This window comes from Mobula birostris (genome assembly GCF_030028105.1).
Source record: "Mobula birostris isolate sMobBir1 chromosome 8 unlocalized genomic scaffold, sMobBir1.hap1 SUPER_8_unloc_1, whole genome shotgun sequence".
Lineage (NCBI taxonomy): Eukaryota > Metazoa > Chordata > Chondrichthyes > Myliobatiformes > Myliobatidae > Mobula > Mobula birostris.
The window spans coordinates 523,758-538,281 of NW_027274036.1; the positions used below are offsets into that span (position 1 = coordinate 523,758).

The 14,524-nt window shown below is 48.0% G+C and overlaps 1 protein-coding gene across 1 annotated transcript in view; it reads left to right on the forward strand.

Moving 5' to 3' along the window:
• The window catches only part of LOC140191991 (uncharacterized), a 76,356-nt gene that overhangs the window by 40,601 nt on the left and 21,231 nt on the right, over positions 1-14,524 (forward strand). The window contains exons 6-8 of the mRNA XM_072249904.1: positions 6,553-6,909; positions 7,284-7,577; positions 9,673-9,793. Coding sequence (XP_072106005.1) covers positions 6,553-6,909; positions 7,284-7,577; positions 9,673-9,793 — 772 coding nt within the window. The remainder of the gene's footprint in view (positions 1-6,552; positions 6,910-7,283; positions 7,578-9,672; positions 9,794-14,524) is intronic.

The following is a 14,524-nucleotide window of genomic DNA, read 5'->3' on the forward strand; positions in this document are numbered from 1 at the left end:
CTGTCGTAGGGGAGATACTGAGGGACATCACACTGTCAGAGGGGAGATTCTGAGGGAATATCAAACTGACAGAGGGGAGAATCTGAGAGATACCACGCCTTGAGAGGGGAGATACCGAGGGACACCACACTGTCAGAAGGGAGATACTGAAGGACAGTACACTGTCAGAGGGGAAATACTGAGGGAACATCACAGTGTCAGAGGGGAGATACTGAGAGACACCACAGTGTCAGAGGGGAGATAATGAGAAATTGCACTGTCAGTGGGGAGAAACTGAAAGATAACACTCTGCCAGAAGGGAGATACTGAGATACTCCACACTGTCAGACAGGAGATTCTAAGTAACACCACATTGTCAGAGGGAAGATACAGAGAGATAACACTGTCAGAGGGGAGATATTGAGGGACACCATGCTGTCAGAGCAGAGATAAAAAGGGAATACAACACTGTTGGAGGGGAGATACTGAAAGACACTAGACTCTCAGAGGTCAAACACTGAGAGAGCTCACACTGTCAGAGGGGAAATACTGAGAGAGCTCACACTCTCAGAGGAGACAGACTGAGCTAACATCACTCTGTCAGAGAGGAGATACTGAGGGAATATCAAACTGTCAGAGGGGAGAATCTGAGAGATACCAAGCCTTGAGAGGGGAGATACTGAGGGCCACCACACTGTCAGAGGGGAGGTACTGAGGGACACTACACTGTCAGAGGGGAGATACTGAGAGAAACCTCACTGTTAGAGGGGAGATACAGAGACAACAGACTGTCAGAGGGGAGATACTGACGGACTTCACACTGTCAGAGGGAGATATCGGGAGACCACCATACTCTCAGAGGGGAGAAACTGAGAGGGGTTCATACTGTCAACGGGGAGATATTGAGGGATTATCACCCTGTCAGAGCGGAGATACTGAGAGACATCACGCTGTCAGATGGGAGATACTTAAAGAGCATCACACTGTCAGAGGGGAGATACTGAGAGACGCCACACTGTCAGAGAGGAGATATTGAGGGATCATCAGACTGTCAGAGGGGAGACACTGAGAGACACCACACTGTCAGATTGGAGATAATTAAAGAGCATCACACTGTCAACGGGGAGATACTAAGGGACACCACTCTGTCAGAGGGGAGATATTGAAGGAACACCACACTGTTAGAAAGGAGATACTGAGTGATAACACAAGGTCAGACGCAAGATGCTGAGAGACACCATACTGTCAGAGAGGAGGTACTGAGAGACGTCACAATGTCAGGTGGAAGATATTGTGGGACACCACACTGTCAGAGGGGAGATACAATGGGAATACAACACTGTTGGAGGGGAGATACTGAGAGACACGAGACTCTCAGAGGGGAAATACTCAGAGACCATCACACTGTCAGATGGGACATACTGAGCTAACATCACTCTGTCAGAGGGGAGATACTGAGGGATCAAACTGTCAGAGGGGAGATACTGAGAGAAACCACACTGTCAGATGGGAGATATTGAGGGACACCAGACTGTCAGAGGGGAGATACAAAGGGAATACAACACTGTTGGAGGGGAGATACTGAGAGACACCACACTGTCAATGTGGAGATACTAAGGGACACCACACTGTCAGAGGGGTGATACCGAAGGACATCACACTGTCAGAGGGGAGATACTGAGAGAAACCACACTGTCAGATGGGAGATTTTGAGGGACACCAGACTGTCAGAGGGGAGATACAAAGGGAACACTACACCGTTGGAGGGGAGATACTGAGAGACACCAGACTCTCAGAGGGGAAATACTCAGAGAGCATCACACTGTCAGAGGGGACAAACTGAGCTAACATCACTCTGTCAGAGAGGGGATACTGAGGGAATATCAAACTGTCAGAGGGGAGAATCTGTAAGATACCACGCCTTGAGAGGAGAGATACTGAGGGACACCACAGTGTCAGAGGGGAGATACTGAGAGAAACCTCACTGTTAGAGGGGAGATACAGAGACAACAGACTGCCAGAGGGGGGATATTGAGGGAAACCACATTATCAGAGGGGAGATACAAAGGGAATACAACACTGTTAGAGGGGAGATACTGAGAGACATCACACTGTCAGGTGGGAGATATTGAAGAACATCACACTGTCAGAGGGGAGATATTGAGGGACACCAGACTGTTAGAGGGGAGATACATAGGGAATACAACACTGTTGGAGGGGAGATACTGAGAGACACCAGACTCTCAGAGGGGAAATACTGACAGAGCATCACACTGTCAGAGGGGACATACTGAGCTAACATCACGCTGTCAGAGAGGAGATACTGAGGGAATATCAAACTGTCAGAGGGGAAAAACTGAGAGACACCACACTTTGAGAGGGGAGAGACTGAGGGACACCACACTGTCAGAGGGGAGATACTGAGAGACACCACACTGTTAGAGGGGAGATGCAGAGACAACAGACTGTCAGGGGGAGATATTGAGGGAAACTTCATTGTCAGAGGGGAGATACAAAGGGAATACAACACTGTTAGAGGGGAGATACTGAGACACATCACACTGTCAGATGGGAGATATTGAGGGACACCACACTGTCAGAGGAGAGATACAAAGGGAATACAACACTGTCGGAGGGGAGATACTGAGAGACACAAGACTCTCAGATTGGAGATACTGAGAGAGCATCACACTGTCAGAGGGGACATACTGAGCTAACATCACTCTGTCAGAGAGGAGATAGTGAGGGAATTTCAAACTGTTGGAGGGGTGATACTGAGAGACAACACACTTTCAAAGGGGAGATACTGAGAGACATCACACTGTCAGATGGGAGATATTGAGGGACACCACACTGTCAGAGGGGAGATACAAAGGGAATACAACACTGTCGGAGGGGAGATACTGAGAGACACAAGACTCTCAGATTGGAGATACTGAGAGAGCATCACACTGTCAGAGGGGACATACTGAGCTAACATCACTCTGTCCGAGAGGAGATAGTGAGGGAATTTCAAACTGTTGGAGGGGTGATACTGAGAGACAACACACTTTCAAAGGGGAGATACTGAGAGACATCACACTGTCAGAGAGGAGATACCGAGGGAACATCACACTGTCAGAGGGGAGATTCTGAGGGAATACTACACTTTGAGAGGGGAGATACTGAGAGAGCACCACATTGTCAGAGAAAAGATGCTGAGAAACATCATACTGATAAATGAGAGATTCTGAGGGAACATCACACTGTCAGAGGGGAGATACTGAGAGACACCAAACTGTCAGAGGGGATATACTGAGAAATCACACTGTGAATGGGGAGATATTGAGAAATCACACTGTCAGTGTGGAGAAATGGAGCGATAACGCTCTGTCAGAGGGGAGGTCCTGAGGGACACCACACTCTCAGAGGGGAGATAGCAGGGGAGCACCATACTCTCAGAGGTGAGATATTGAGAGAAGTTCACAATGTCAATGGGGAGATACTGAGGGAACATCACACTGCCAGAGGAGAGATACTGAGAGACACCACACTGTCTGAGAGAAGATACTGAGAAAAATCACACTGTCAGAGGGAAGATACTGAGAGACGTCACACTGTCAGAGGGCAGATATCGGGAGACCACCATACTCTCAGATGGGTGATACTGAGATACCACCACATTGTCAGAGGGGAGATATTGAGAGACCACCACACTGTCAGAAGGGAGATACTAAGAGACATCAAACTGTTATGGGGGAGATGGTAATGGACACTCTAATGTGAGAGGGGAAATACTGAGGGACATCACACTGTCAGATGGGAGATACTGTGGGTCACCAGACTGTATGAGGGGAAATACTGAAAATAACCACATGTCAGAGGGGAGATACTGAAAGTAAACCACACTGTCAGAGTGAAGATACTGAGATACCACCACACTGTCAGAGGAGAGATACTGAGAGACATCAAACTGTTATGGGGGAGATAGTGATGGACACCCTAATGTGAGATGGGAAATACTGAGGGACATCGCACTCTCAGATGGGAATTCTGTGGGTCACCATACTGTATGAGGGGAAATACTGAGAATAACCACACTGTTAGAGTGGAGATACTGGGAGACAACAGACTGTCAGAGGTGAGATAATGAGAGACATCACAATGTGATAGGGGAGATACTGAGGGACACCACTCTGTCAGAGGGGAGATACTGAGAGAAGCCACACTGTCCATGGCGGAGATAGTGACAGAATCCCACTGTTGGAGTGGAGGTACAGGGGGACGCCACACTGTCAGAGGGGAGATACTAAGGGACACCACAGGGTCTGAAGGGAGATACTTAGAGACACAACACTGTCAGATGAGAAATACTGAGAGACATCACACTGTGAGAGGGGAGATACTGAGGGACACAACATTATCAGACGGGAGATACTGAAGGACACCGCACTGTCAGCAGGTGAATACTGAGGGACATCACACTGTGAGATGGGAGATACTGTGGGTCACCAGACTGTATGAGGGGAAATACTGAAAGTAAACCACACTGTCAGAGGGGAGATATGGTGAGAGCTCCACACTGTCAGAGGGGAGATACTGAGAGACATCACACTGTCAATGTGGAGATACTAAGGGGCACCACACTGTCAGAGGGGAGATATTGAGGAATCATCACCCTGTCAGAACGGAGATACTGAGAGACACCACACTGTCAGAGCGGAGATATTGAGGGATCATCACTCTGTCAGAGGGGAGATACTGAGAGACATCACATTGTCAATGTGGAGATACTAAAGGACACCACACTGTCAGAGGGGTGATACCGAAGGACATCACATTGTCAGAGGGGAGATACTGAGAGAAACCACACTGTCAGGTGGGAAATATTGAGGGACACCAGACTGTCAGAGGGGAGATACAAAGGGAATACAACACTGTTGGAAGGGAGGTACTGAGAGACACCAGACTCTCAGAGGGGAAATACTGACAGAGCATCACACTGTCAGAGGGGACATACTAAGCTAACATCATGCTGTCAGAGAGGAGATAGTGAGGGAATATCAAACTGTCAGAGGGGAGAAACTGAGAGACACCACACTTTGAGAGGGGAGATACTAAGGGACACCACACTGTCAGAGGGGAGATACTGAGAGACACCACACTGTCAGAGGGGAGATACTGAGGGAATACCACACTTTGAGAGGGGAGCTACTGAGAGACATCACTCTGTCGGAGGAGAGATATCGAGGGAACATCACAGTGCCAGAGGACAGATGCTCAGAGACACCACACTGTCAGAGGGAAGATACTGAGAGACCACCACACTGTCAGAGGGGAGATACTGAGAGACATCAAACTGTTATGGGGGAGATAGTGATGATGTGAGAGGGGAAATACTGAGTAAATACATCGCACTGTCAGATGGGAGATACTGTGGGTCACCAGAGTGTATGAGGGGAAATACTGAGAATAACCATACTGTTAGAGGGGAGATACTGAGAGACAACAGACTGTCAGAGGGGAGATACTGAAAGTACACCACACTGTCAGAGGGGAGATATGGTGAGAGCTCCACACTGTCAGAGAGGAGATACTGAGACAATTCACTCACTCAGAGGTGAGATACTGAGAATTCACTCAGTCAGAGGTGAGATATTGAGAGACATCACAATGTGATAGAGGAGATACTGAAGGACACCACTCTGTCAGATGGGAGATACTGAGAGAGCACCACACTGTCAGAGGGGAGAAACTGAGAGAAGTCATACTGTCATGGGGGAGATAGTGACAGAATCCCACTATTGGAGAGGAGGTACAGGGGGACTCCACACTGTCAGAAGGGAGATACTGAAAGACATCACACTGTCAGAGGGGAGATACTGAGGGAAGATCACACTGTCAGATGGGAGATACTGAGAGACATCACACTGTCCGAGGGGAGATACTGAAGTACACCACACTATCAGTGGGGAGATACTGAGGTAACATCACACTCTCTGAGGGAAGATACTGAGAGAATACTGCTCTCTCAGAGGACAGATTCTGAGGGACATCACACTCTCAGAGGGGAGATACTGAGGGAAACCACATTGTCTGAGAGGAGATACTGAGAGAGAACCAAACTGTAAGAGGGGAGATACTGGGAGGCATCACACTATCAGTGTGGAGGTACTGAGGGAACACTACTCTCTCTGAGGGGAGATTCTGAGAGACATCACACTGTCAAAAGGAAGATTCTGAGGGTACACTGCTCTCTTAGAGGTGAGATTCTGAGGGAACACCACTCTGTTCTAGTGAGGGTTCTTCTAACCCAGTACTCAGGGACCTCAGAGTGAAGGCGTTTGGAGTGAGGGACAAATAGCCAGCCCTTCTTTCCGAATGATCCTTCCTACTACTCGTTACTCTGCTGCTCTGACACCACGATGCATCATTTGGACAGAGTAGCTACCCTTAGACCTGTGTCTCCAGCAGTGCAGCAATGTCTCATTAGTGACATAGGATGTGTCCACCTGAAATTTGGGATGAATCCATAGTGGGGACCTGAGGCTGGGGGTGAGAGTCTGTATGATGTTCCTTGTCTCCTCTGTGCAGTGTCGGAAGAGTGGAGAGCTGACAGTCCACGAGATGTGACGGCGCAGAGGGGTTTGTGTGCCCGGATTCCATGCCACTACAGTTATCCATCGCACGTGGACAATAAACCCTGGGATGGAGTCTGGATGAAAGATGAATGTCTGACTCAAACGGTCACTTTCCACTCTAAGCATCAGAGTCGTGTGTCCCCGAGGTTTCATCGTCGGACCTGGCTGTCCGGAAAAATGAAAGATGGCGACTGTTCCCTGGTTATAGACAATATCATGCAGGAAGATGAAGGTTATTATTACTTCAAAATTGCATCTGAAAATGTGGATCGACATAGCTATCTACCCACAACACAGCTCCATGTTACTGGTGAGTGCCTAGTATAATTTTCCAGCAATTCAGGAAATATGATAAACTGCTGTAACGTCAGTCACACCTTCGTACAGATCATTACAAACCAGGCATGTCAAATATTAAATTGATACACCCCCTATTTTAAATGGTCATTGAAGGGTTAATGAACATTGTGTCCATCCTGCTGTGGATAGTGATTAATTAAACTAGGGCAGAATCCTGAGAGTCATGAACCAGTGCCACCGACCTGTTCATCCAGCAGTATCAAAGGTGCTGAGGGTGAAAGTGCTTTGAGCAGAGGGAGAGAATCTGTCAGGATTGTTCCTCCAGCACAGCAGTCATTTACTACTTGTTGTATTTATCTAAAAGGATCCATTTCTCTGTGTTAGATTTCACAGATAAGCCCTCGATATTCCCCGCTGAAATGGTTGCAGGAAAGCCAGTGAACATAAGCTGCACCTTCAACATCACGTGTGGTGGATCGACACCCAACTTCACCTGGATCACCCCCACAGATGTATTGGCGTTAAACTCGAGCAGTGTAACCGAGTGGGGTGACACTCTGACATATACAGCTGTTCTGACCCTCACCCCAGCGCTCAAACACCACGGGCAAAATCTCACCTGCAGAGTCAAATACCCACTTGTTTCATCAGAGCAGACAGTCACACTAACTGTGCGGTGTAAGTATGGGCAGCATTCAGTGACATCTTAACATAATGCAGCAATTCCTCTGGACCACCTATCTGTTAGTGTAGTTCTTGCTCACCCAGAAAACACATCCCCCCATCAGTATTGCCCCCTCCAACAGTTCAAAGTTTACTAATGCTCTGCACACACTGTTCGGACACTGCCTCAGAGCAGATTCTCTGCTTTGGCAATGCTACCTCGATTCTCGCATGTCCAGCTTTCTCTCCTCTGTGAGTGCAATCCTCCCTCACCACGATCCATCCTACCACGCAGCACTCCCTCAGTGCGACCAGTGCTGCACTCTATTGGCACTGCCATTCTCACTGTGAAGCACTCCCTCAGTGCTACAGGGCTGTACTCTATGGCAGGGGTCTCCAACCTTTTTTGCATTATGGACCGGTTTCATATTGACAATATTCTTGCGGACCGGCCGACCGGAGGCGGGGGTGGGGTGGGTAGGGTTGCCAACGGACAAGAGTATCAGTCAAATACGTTGTTTACCTCATGAAAGACTACAATAACCATGAAGCCTTGCGTGGGCACCAGGGCACATGTGTGTACGTGCCGATTTTTTTCCCCTACAAATCGTTTTTGGCGATTCTGTTGGGTGGGGGGGGTGTTAATCACGACTGGAATATGGGTGATAACTGGCTAATACACTCAATTTTGTTTCTAAAAGGGTTTATCTAACAAATTTAATATTAAACACACAGCGCATATTTCCCTCGTATGAATATAGTGAGAAGTCAATTATCAGGGGAGGACAGGGGAGCTTGAAGTAAGTGTTGAACGAACTTCCAGTAGAAGTGGTAGAGGCAGGTTCGATATTATTATTTAAAGAAAAATTAGACAGGTATATGGATAGGAAAGGAATGGAGGGTTATGGGCTGAGTGCAGGTCAGTGGGACTAGGTGAGGGTAGCGTTCTGCACGGACTAGCAGGGCAGGGATGGCCTGTTTCCATGCTGTAATTGTTATATGGTTATATAGGTCACTTATAAGTCAATAGCATCATGACATTTTAAGTAATGTTTGGAAATTAAACACACAGCACATATTTTCCCCGTATGAACATATAAAATCATTGCAACACACCAATATCGCTGAATCAGTGGGAGCCCTGGGCTTGTTTCCCTACAATGAGACGGTCCTACCGAGGGATGATGGGAGACAGCGATACTCGAACGGAGTTCCTTATGTCCAGTCTATTCCGCAATTTAGTTTTTGTTGCATTCATTGCAGAGATATGTTGGAAATGGAAGCAACGTTTTCAGTGCTTTCGTGGCTATCTCAGGATATTTAGCCTTGACTTTGATCCAGATGCCGGCAGAGATGTTACGTCAAACATACTTTTCAGCCCACCGTCATTTGCAAGCTCAAGGAGTTAATCTCCTTCCCGCGCTGACATGGTTGACGCGCGGGTAATGACCTCACATGCGTAATGACCTCGCGCACGTTCAAGCTCAACAGTGGGCATGTCAGGGAATGAGGAAAGGTGCAGCTGACTCCTATCACCAAATCATATTGTTTCCTTGCGGCCCGGTAGCACATGCTTTGCGGCCCGGTACCAATCCACGGCCCGGTGGTTGGGGACCGCTGCTCTCTGGTACTGCCACTCCCACTGTGCAGTGCTCTCTCACTGTTGTGTTGCACTCCATGGTACTGTCACTCCCAATGTGCAGTGCACCCTCAGTGCTACAGTACTGTACTCTATTGGTACTGCCATTCCCACTGTGCAGCACTCCCTCAGTGCTACAGTGCTGCACTTTATGGTACTATCACTCCCACTGTGCAGTGCTCCCTCAGTATTACAGTGTTGTACTCTATTGGTATTATCAGTCCCACTGTGCAGCATTCCCTCAGTGCTACAGTGTTGTACTCTATTGGTACTGCCACTCCCACCATGCAGCGCTCCCTTTCAGTGCTGCCCCTTCACATCATGTAGCAGTCTCTGGGCACCACTCATCCCACTGCAGCACTTCCTTGGCACTGGCCCTCGCATAGTGCGGAATTCCCTCAACACAGCACATTTGATCCACAAGGATATTGCTACAAGTAATTGTCCTCTCGTTCTTGGCTCCTCCAACAGTGGAGCTCTCATTGCAGGAAATGCTGATCGTCTCACTGGCTGCTGCAGCAGGAGTTGTAGCCCTGATCATCTTGGTGACTCTGACTTGGTTCGTTCTTCAGTCCCGATGTAGAACTAACAGGTGAGTGTTTGAAAAATCTGAAAACAATAAATGTCCCCATTTACTAGATCTCCTGTGTCCAAGACCATCTTTTCTCCTCAATCCCAGCTTCTGAGCAATCACCTGAATATTATTGCTCTGCCATTGGTAGCAATGACTTCAGTCTGTGTTCAGAGATCCGGAATTCCTCTTCTGATAGCCTCTCACTAGCTCCATACAGCACTACCCCACACACTACTAAACATCCCCCCGGAGTATATAGTTGAGCATATCTGTTAAATACTCTGACATTCCACACATCCCCCCGGAGTATATAGTTGAGTATATCTGTTAAATACTCTGACATTCCACACACCTCACACTTTTACAGCATGGCACTATAGACCCCAGGCTCCATCACAAAGAGTGGGAGCCAAGCTCCTGTGATCCCTATAAAACACTGGGACATGGTACCCATGTTCAATATAACACACTGGGGCCAACGGCCTTTGATCCTTATAACACACTGGGGCCTCATTTCAGGGTTTCCTTTAACACACTGTTCGATGATTCCTACAGCACACTGGGACATGGTTCTGTGATCTATATAACACACGGGCAACGTTCCCTTGATCCTAATAACACACTGGGCCCCCACTCCCATGAGCACTAAAACACACTTGGCCCTCGTTCTTACAATGCACTGGGAAGTGTTTCTCATGATCCCTGTAACACAATGGGTGCCACTTCCATAATATACTGGGGCTCTGCCCTTGTGAACCCTGTAACACACTGTGGCCCCACTCCCGTCATCTCTATAACACACTGGGGCCCTGTTCCTGTGATTCCAGTAACACACTGACGCCCCATTCCTGTGATCTCTATAACACACTGGGGCCCTGTTCCTGTAATTCTGCGTAACACACTGAGGCCCCATTCCGAATATCTCTATAACACACTGGGGCCCCATTTACGATATCTCTATAACACACTAGGGCTTCACTTCTGTGATCCCTGTAACACACTGGGGCCCTGTTCCTGTGATTCCAGTAACACACTGGGGCGCCATTTCAAATACCTTTGTAACACACTGGGGAACTGTTCCATTGATCCCTGTAACACACTGGGGCTCCTGTTCCTGTGATTCCTGTAACACACTGGGGCCCTGTTACTGTGATCGTTGCAACACACTGGGGCGCCATTTCAGATATCTCTGTAACACACTGGGGAACCGATACTATGATCCCTGTAACACACTGTGGCCCCATTCCTGTGATCCTTGTAACACACTGGGGCTCCTGTTCCTTTGATCTCTGTAACACACTGGGGCCCCTGTTCCTGTGATTCCTGTAACACACTGTGGCCCCATTCCTGTGATCTCTGTGTTACGTACCCCGTAACAGGGTTGCCAAACCAGCAGAAATGGACCACTTAGTTGGAGTCTGGAACTAAGAAAGTTTTATTAAAGAAATAAGTAACACAGTACTCTAATCGTAAGGATGTAAATGCAACGGGTTAGCAATGATAAAACACACATGTACACAGAACTAGGATAATAGGAATCAATCAAGCTCTATCACAGTCTAGGGGCAAAATGATCAGTCTCAAGTGACATAGAGTTCAGTTCAGTTTAGTACAGTTCTCAGCAATCGCTATTGTGCCATTGGAGAGAGAATATGCAAATAGGATTCAGACAGACCTTTGTTCTTTGCAGTTAGCTTTCGGCGCGAGCCCTTTTAATATCTTCTGAGGTCACCAACTGTGACCCCTCCGTTCCGGATACGATCGTTCTTCTGCGGTGAACCCGGCACCCAGGCAAGGGCGGACACACGCACCAGGTTCCCGCCGATCGTACCCTTTTCACCCCATGCGTCTATGGTCGGTCCCGCGATCAGACCTCCAAAACTCCCACCAACCTGTGGGGGGGCACACCGCACTTCCAGGGTCTCATTATCTCGTGGTGTCGTGATGTGTCCTTGCCTTAGCGAACCTGTTCCTTTTATCCCCCTGCCTGTCCATCAAACTTCGAATAGTTCAGGTTCAAAGCAACCGGTCTGACAATACTCGGAACTGTGTCTCTTTTCGTTAATCTCTCTCGTCTCTCATTAACGTTTGGAATGTTTCTCACTTTGTCTCTCTTATCAGCATCAATCTTCTGATAACTTGGTCTTTTGTCACATCTGTAACACACTGGGGCGCCATTTCAGATATCTCTATAACACACAGGGGTTCTTTTGCCCGCTACTATCATCTGATTTGAATTAATTAAAATGGTTTCCTTCTGATTCTTGTTTAAATAGATTTCAGTTGGCGGATTGATGTTTTTCTTTTATGGAAGCTTGTATGACGTATAGCTCCGGGGTTGTGCTCCCAAAACGTTTTTTTTTCAGGTTTTTTTGTTAGCTGGGTTTTTATGTTTTAGTTAGTAGGGGTTCTTTTTTCCAAAAAATAGTTTTAACACTTTATTTTTTCTTATTATTACTGATATATTGTTTAGCTTTGCTAATCAGTTATTTGGTAATTTAATTCTTCAATAATAATTAATGAAAAAGTTTTAAAAATGAACACACAGGGGCCCTGTTCCTGTGATCCTTGCAACACACTGGGGCGCTATTTCAGATATCTCTGTAGCATACCGGGGAACTGTTACTATGATCCCTGTAACACACTGGGGCCCTGTTCCTATGATCCCTATAACACACTGGGGCTCTGCTTCTGTGACCCTTGCAACACACTGAGGCGCTATTTCAGATATCTCTGTATCACACTGGGGAAACATTCCTATCATCCTTGTAACACACTGGGGCCCCGTTCCTGTGATCCCTGTAACACATTGGGGCTCCAGTTCCTGTGATCCCTATCACACACTGGGGCAGCTGTTCCCGTGATCTCTGTAACACACAGGGGCCTGATTCCCGATATCTCTATAACACACTGTGGCCCCATTTCCGAGAACCCTGTAACACACTGGGGTGCTATTTCTGATATCTCTCTAACACACTGGGTCTCCATTCCTGTGATTACAGTAACACACGTCGGCCTCGATCCTGTGATTCCTGTAACACACTGGGGCCCCATTCCCATGATCTCTATAACACACTGGGGCCCCATTCCTGTGATTACGGTAACACACTGGAGCTGTGTTTCTGTGATTCCTGTAATACACTGGGGCCCCATTCCTGTGATTACAGTAACACACGTCGGCCTCGATCCTGTGATTCCTGTAACACACTGGGGCCCCATTCCCATGATCTCTATAACACACTGGGGCCCCATTCCTGTGATTACAGTAACACACTGGGGCTCCTGTTCCTGTGATTCCTGTAACACACCGGGGCCCCTGTTCCTGTGATTCCTGTAACACTCTCGGACCCCGTTCTTGTGTTCCCTGTAACATACTAGGATGCTATTTCCATTATCTATATAACACACTGGGGCTCTGCTCTTGTGAACCCTGTAACACACTGTGGCCCATTTCCAATATATCTATAACACACTGGGGCACCATTCCTGTAATTCCTGTAACACAGTGGAGGCCCTGTTCCTGTGATCCCTATCACACACTGGAGCCTTTGTTCCTGTGATCCCTGTAACACACTGGGCCCCGTTCCTATGATCACTGTAACACACTGGGGGCACCATTTCCGATACCTCTATAACACACTTGGGCTCCGGTCCTGTCAACCCTGTAATACACCGGGACCCCATTCCTTTGATCCCTGTAAGACACTGGGGCACCATTTCCGATATCTCTGTAACACACTTGGGTCCCTTTTCTGTGATTCTAGTAACACACTGGGGCCTGTTCCCATGATCCCTGTAACACACTGGGACCCGTGTTCCTGTGATTCCCGTAACACACTGGGGTGACTGTGATATCACTATATCACACTGTGATATCTCTATAACACACTGTGGCCGCATTTCCGCTATTTCTAGAATACACTGGGGCTCCGCTCCTGTGATCCCTGTAACGCACTGGGGCCCTATTCCCGTGATCTCTATAACCATTGGGACCCCATTCCCGTGATCTCTATAACATACTGGGGCCCCATTCCTGTGATTACAGTAACACACTGGGGCCCCATTCCAATGATCTCTATAACCACTGGGACGCCATTCCAGTGTCCCTGTAACACACTAGGCCCTGATTCCTGTGTCCCAATAACACACTGGGCCCTGACTCCCATGTCCCAATGACACACTGGGCCCTGATTCCTGTGTGCCTATAGCACACTGGGCTCTGATTCCAATGTGGCTATAACACACTGGGCACTGATTCCCATTATCCATATAACACACTGGAACCTGATTCCTGTGTGCCTATAACACACTGGACCTTGATTCCCATGTTCCCTATACTACACTGGGCCCTGATTCCTGTATCCCTATAACACACTAGGCCCTGATTGCCCGGTCCCTATAACACACTGGGCCCTGATTCCCATGATCCTTCTAAAACACGAGGCCCTGATTCCCGTGTCCCTATAACGCAGTGGGCTCTGATTCCCATCTTCCCTATAACACACTGGGCCCTGATTCCTGTGTCCCAATAAAACACTGGGTCCTGATATTCATGATCCCTATAACCCACTGGGATCTGATTCCCATGTGGCTTTAACACACTGGGCCCTGATTCCTGTGTTCCCTATAACACACTGGTCCCTGATTCCCATGATCCTTCTAAAACATGAGGCCCTGATTCCCTTGTCCCTATAACACACTGGACCCTGATTCCCATGATCCCTATAACACACTAGGCTCTGATTCCCG